At 58.7% G+C, this 5,647-nt stretch overlaps 1 protein-coding gene across 3 annotated transcripts; it reads right to left on the bottom strand.

The window, feature by feature from the left end:
- Nucleotides 1-250: 250 nt before the first annotated feature.
- FCRLB (Fc receptor like B) lies at nt 251-5,079 on the bottom strand. Of its 3 annotated transcripts, none has more exons than XM_025892195.2 (6): nt 5,049-5,079; nt 4,745-4,765; nt 4,162-4,416; nt 2,045-2,311; nt 1,104-1,382; nt 251-666 (listed from the first exon to the last, which is right to left on the bottom strand). In XM_025892195.2, the coding sequence occupies exons 1-6, from the start codon at nt 5,077-5,079 to the stop codon at nt 251-253; spliced, it is 1,269 nt and encodes a 422-aa protein (XP_025747980.2). The 3 variants fall into 3 exon arrangements, with proteins under 3 accessions (XP_025747980.2, XP_025747981.1, XP_025747982.1); XM_025892196.2 differs by having other exon boundaries at nt 343-666; nt 1,104-1,249; XM_025892197.2 differs by lacking the exon at nt 4,745-4,765 and having other exon boundaries at nt 343-666; nt 1,104-1,249.
- Nucleotides 5,080-5,647: the final 568 nt, after the last annotated feature.

Below are 5,647 nucleotides of genomic sequence, written 5' to 3'. Positions count from 1 at the left end.
CAGAAACTTCGAAAACAAGTAGAAAGTAACAGAAGGGGAGTCCTGTGAGCGAGGAAGAGATCAGAAGAAAGGCCCCGTGCTTACAGACTGCTCAAGCACACGGCGACACCGAGATCGTCGGCCACCACACTTTATGGTGCTTCTGTAACACCACCGCCAAACAAGAGACCGCGAGGTCTCTGCGGGTGGGAAGCAGGGGAGCCTGGAGAGGCAGGCGCCTGGAGAGGGGACAGCAGCGCCCCCGCCCCCCTCAGCTCTCCACAATAGTGGTCTCTCGGGTTCCCGGGCTCACAGCAAAGTGGGAAGTGGGGGTCTCGAGCGGTTCCCTGTGCTCTGGGAAGGCCTGGGGCTCCTTTAACTCCAGGACTACCCGGCTCAGAAGGCCCTTGAGCAGCTGCATTTCTTGGAGCAGAAGGTCCACGTCGGGTTTCAGGGCTCCAGCGGATTGTTCCAGGGGCGTCGGCGGGGCGCAGGCCGGTGGCCCAGCAGTGGGGGCTTGGCCCGCGGGGAACTGCAGCCCCGATGAGGTGGTGCCGGGGACGGAGGTGACCAGGAGGGCCGATCTGGACCCCGGGGGCTTTCTGAAGGAAAGCGGCTGGTTCCCCGGCGCCAACGCTGTGGCCTGTGGGACTGGGGCGGTGGTGGACGCCAAGTCCAGCGGAGAACCTGCGAACGCAGCACACGGCTCTCACACGGCTTTCGCGGGAAGCGGGGCACACGGGCCAGAGGGGAGTAAGGAGGCCCGGGATGGAGTGAAGGGGTGAAGGAGGAGTGAAGAGGCAGGGATGGGGTGGAGAGGAGGGAGGAAGGGGGATGGGTGAGGAAGGCAGAGGGGATGGGGTGGAGAGGAGCGAGGGGTGGGAGGAGGGAAGGGACGGAAAGGAGAGAGGAGGGGGAGGGGTGAGAGGTAGGCGGGGAGGAGGTGGGGAGGAGCGAACTTGGAGGGGAGGAGTGAGGAGGGCGGAGATGGTGAGCTGGGAGGGCCCAGTGGCGCTAGGGAGGCTCCGGGTGCGGAGGCGGAGGCGGGGCTGCCCGCCCGGGGCGGGGGCGGGGTGGTGGGATGGGTTGGGGGGGGAACGTCCCGGGAGGGTGCGGTCACTCACCACGGCCGGGGAGCTGCAGCCAAGGGCTGCGTTTCCGGACGCTCCGCGTGGCGGTAGCGGCCTCGCACCAGTACGACTCGAGCTCCTCGACCTCCGGCTCGGGGACCGTGTACTCCGCGCCCCAGTCGAAGCGGCGCACCAGGCGACTGTACTTGTAGAAGGCGAACTGCAGCGGCGTGTCGCGCTTCTGCGGGTGCGGGCGGGTCTCGCAGCGCACGGCCACCCCGCCGCGGGCCTCCGCCCGGCCCATCACCCTCAGCACCGGCGCCGGGAACAGCTCTGCGGAGAGGGGTTCCGGGGGCTGAGGGTGCACGGTGGGCTGGCGCAGGGGTCCCAGGGGACGAGGTCCCGCGTGTCCACGGCCCCGCGACCCCTCTGCCCTTTGGGCTTCCCTCGAGGGCTCCTCGGGTGGGAGGAGGCTGTGTGTGCGCGCAGAGGGAGGGAGGAAAGCCTTCTGAAGTGTGGGGCAGGGGGCCGAGGCCTCGAAGGACAGGGAAAGTTTGCAGGGATGTGGGGGCAGACGGGGCCAGACGCTTCCTGTCACTTCCCGACTGACACCCAGTTTGGGTCCCCGGGCTAGAGGGGATGGCCGCGTCCGCCTCGCGGGATGCTCGGAGCCGTTCCCTCACCCCACTCGCACAGCGACCCCTACCACTGCCGCGCCTTCTGGCTGGGACTTGGATAGAGCTGCCCCCTATATGGAGTTCCCACCCGGAGTAAGAAGCCGGAGGTGTGCGGGAGGGAAGGGACACTCGTCCCCACGCAGGCTGAGCATCAGGGGCACCTTCACTAAGAGGAGAGGCGAAAGCTTATGTGGACTAGGGGAGAAATCTGCTGTGCGGCAGCTACTTGAACCTCCGCCCTCCCTGCCCGCCTTGGTCCCTGTCCCAGAATTTCCCAGCGCTCGTTGGCCTCCCTCCCGGGCCCCAGGTGTCCCCCACCTTGCACGGTCACGGCCACCTTAGCGGAGAACATGGGCGCGCTCTCCACCGGGATACGCATGGTGCCAGAGCACTGGTAGCGCCCGCTGTCGCCGGCGCGCGCCTGCGGCACCGTGTAGTTGGCGCTGGAGTGGAAGTAGCGCACCGCCTTGCTGTCGTGGTAGTAGTGAAGCTTGTAGACCACCTTGTCGTACCAGCCGCGGCAGCGCAAGACCAGCGGCTCGCCCTCGAACACCGCAGCGTAGGGCACTTGCAGGATCAGCCAGTCTACGACAGTCACCACCGACAGGCCTGACTCCAAGAGAAGTCCAGCCCTGGGGGTCTCCCTTTCCTCTCCCTGCTCCCTGTCCCCACAGAGTGGCTCGCCTCCTCCCCACTTAATACGCGGCAGGCAGAAGCCCCAGGAGCCTCAGAGCTGGATGCATTGGGAGGCGAGGGGAGAGGAAAACCAACGGGTCCGTCTTTCCTTAGGGATTAGGAAGGCAAAGATGCCTGGTTCTAGGTTCCAGCCTCATCAAAAAGTAATGGCCATCAGGGGCGCCTGGGTGGCTCGGTCGTTAAGCGTCTGCCTTCCGCTCGGGTCGTCGTCCCAGGGTCCTGGGATCGAGCCCCACATCGAGCCCCACATCTAGCCCCACATCGAGCCCCACATCGAGCCCCACATCGGGCTCCCTGCTGGGCGGGAAGCCTGCTTCTCCCTCTCCCACTCCCCCTGCTTGTGTTTCCTCTCTCGCTGTGTCTCTCTCTGTCAAATAAATAAATAAAATCTTAAAAAAAAAAAGTAATGGCCATCAGAATCAAGTTTACGCTCCTCAGGATGCCCTAGGGGCCTTCTTCACCTGGGCCCTGTTTACCTTTCCAGCACCATCTCAGTATTGTCGCCTGTCCAGTGTCTCCCTCACTGTCCCCACCTCCCCCTCCTAATGCAGGCTAAGTCCAGCCACGCCCAACATACATATTGGGAGCACTGGCCCTGCTCTGAGCCCAGGACCTTTGTACCAGTCAAGAAGATCCCCCCACACACAGGTTTTAGTTGAGACCTACTTGTCCTGCAGGTCTAGCCTTAGATCTTTTGTCCCCCAGAAAACTTCCCCAACCCGGCAGGACAGCCTTAGGTACTGCCCACAGCACCCCAAATTTGCCGATCACCATCGTCATCATTCCTGATGCTTATATAACCCTAATACGTTCTGGATGCCATTTGAGGAGTTTTACTTTGAGAAAGAATTCTGCAAGTAACAGCCACAATCCGCAGACCACTCTATTCCACAATCAGTAACCACCTTCTCTCATGGCCAGTATCTTAACTGAACTATCAATTTCCAAACAACAAACCACAGAGTATAGACATGAAGTGTGTGTAGATACTAAGTGATGATCTTTGAATTCTGAATACAAATTGTGGCCTATCAGGCTAAGATGACATAATACTACAAAGTAGCCACTCCTGTACTCTAAAGAAAAATTATTGCTATTTTCTTATCCTGCTTTGCAACCCTTTAAGTAACCCCGAGAAGTCAGTTTCTGAATTGAGCCTTATGTACACATGTGTATGTCTGCAATAGATTTTTAAGTGCTTTGTTCCACTGCTGCTCTCTTTTATCCTTAAGAGTGTGTCATAATTCATTTTTCATCCTCACAACAACCAAAGAGACAGATACAACTATTGTCCCTATTTTACTGCTGGGAAGCACAGAGAAACATGGTGCTGTTCAATCAGGAGTAATTCTCCCAGCTGCACGCAGCCTGCACGGGAACCTTCACTCCCCACCCCACCCCCACCTTGCTCTGCCCTTTCCTTCCCTGACCCCTCCCCCCAAAGTTCCCTGTCCAGTATCCCGGGTCTTCAGAGCCTCTGCCCTTCTGAGCTAGTCTCATAAATAAGCACAAATGTTTATTGCCTCCCTCTTGGGCAGAGGGGTGAGGGGACCTTTGGGGTCAGACAAGCCTTACCGCATCTCTCACATAGTGCCGTGCAGGGCACCGCCTGCTCAAGAGACCCAAGATAGTCCCCATTTTCTGCCCCAGTGGGAGTGGCCTGGTGTCCTCTCTCACTGGAGGGCCAGTATGACCAGAGGAGATGTGTGGAACCCTTGCCCCCATGCTCAAACACTCACCATTGGAAACAGAGAGGTGGATGGGGTCACTGACAGGTGCTCCCCGTGTCTGGCATCGATAAACCCCTGGTGTCTGCACCTCGATGCTCTTCTTGTGAGAGGGCAGAAGGAGGTGGCCCAGGTACCAGAGAGTGCTGATGGGCCGGAGGTCCAGCAGCGGAGGGTGGTACCCATCACAGCGCAAGATCACCCGCTCCCCCTTGAAGATTGTGGTCCAGGGCGGGTGTAGAGACAATATGGGCTTCTCCAGAGTAGCTGGGGGTATGTGTGAGAGGGGGCAATGTGGGAAAGAGAAGCAAGGTGAGGTGCCTAGAATGTGGCCTGAGGTTGGCAAATCTGAGAAAACTCCAACTTCCAAGACCCTGCCCACATGACTAAACCCATCCCCGTTGCAGGACACACCACATGGGACTACAAGCTACCAGCACCCATTTCGAAGTGCTTAGAGGCAAACTGAGTCACAGGGATTGAGGAGAAACGTGGGAAGACACAGTGTCCCGCAACGGCCAGGAAGTGGGGAGCAGTTAGGGGGGGTTGGTGTGGAAGTTGTCGAAAATTGGGCTGAGGGATGTGGAAGACTCACCAGCCCGCCCGCTGCTTGGAACTGCAAAACGAGAATTGAAGAAGAATGTCATGTCAGGGATGAGAGGAAAGTAAGGGACCTCTTCACCGTAGGAAAAACTCCAGGGGTCTCAAGACCTGTTTTCCTTCTGCTTTTAGTTTCCCTGGCTCTGAGAAAACCTCCTTCTCTTTATCCTCAAAAAATAAATAGTGAACTGCTGTTTGGAATCCAGGAATACCCCCCCACACACACACACCACACACTCTGGCCCCCACTCTCCCCCACAGCCAGTCCTTACACCGCTGTTGACGCACTGAGGACTCACCCAGGAGCAGAAGGGCTGTCAGTGCCCACATGACGGACCCACCTGCAGCAGCTGCGGGACGATGTCTGCAATAAATTTTTAAGCGCTTTGTTCAACTGCTGCTCTCTTTTTTCCTCAACAACACGTCTTAATTCATTTTTCATCCTCACAGCAACCAAAGAGACAGATACGATGATTGTCTCTATCTTACTACTGGAAAGGCTGACCGATGCTGGCCACTGAGCGCTGGGGGACATTGCTGCTCTCTCCCACCCATTCCTAATTCCTGAAGATGGTGACTGGAGACAGCAGGACACGGGCTGGATAAGTGTCAGCCCTCAGGTGTCCCAGGCACCAGGCACCATCCCACCTACCACCCCTGAAGCCACCTCACATCTCAGGCCAGCCCCAACCCCTGTAGAGAAGGCATGCAGAGCAGAGCCTATGCCCTCTGCAGCCCAAGAAAGCCACATAGAACCTCAGATGGCGGCAGGTCCCCTTCAGGCTTCCACTGACATCCTCCTCCCACCCCGCCTCCTCCCTCCCTTCCAGCAGGCCCTGTAAGCCTCAGTTGAGGAAAATACCTCCCCACGTCCTCAAGGTCTACCTGCAGCCTTTAT

The sequence above is a fragment of the Callorhinus ursinus genome, unplaced genomic scaffold (assembly GCF_003265705.2).
Source record: "Callorhinus ursinus isolate GAN/ISIS: 27379988/994484 unplaced genomic scaffold, GSC_fseal_2.0 scaffold54, whole genome shotgun sequence".
Classification (NCBI taxonomy): Eukaryota; Metazoa; Chordata; class Mammalia; order Carnivora; family Otariidae; genus Callorhinus; species Callorhinus ursinus.
Note: the sequence above shows the minus strand (reverse complement) of the source record. Positions and strands in the feature narration are given on the sequence as shown.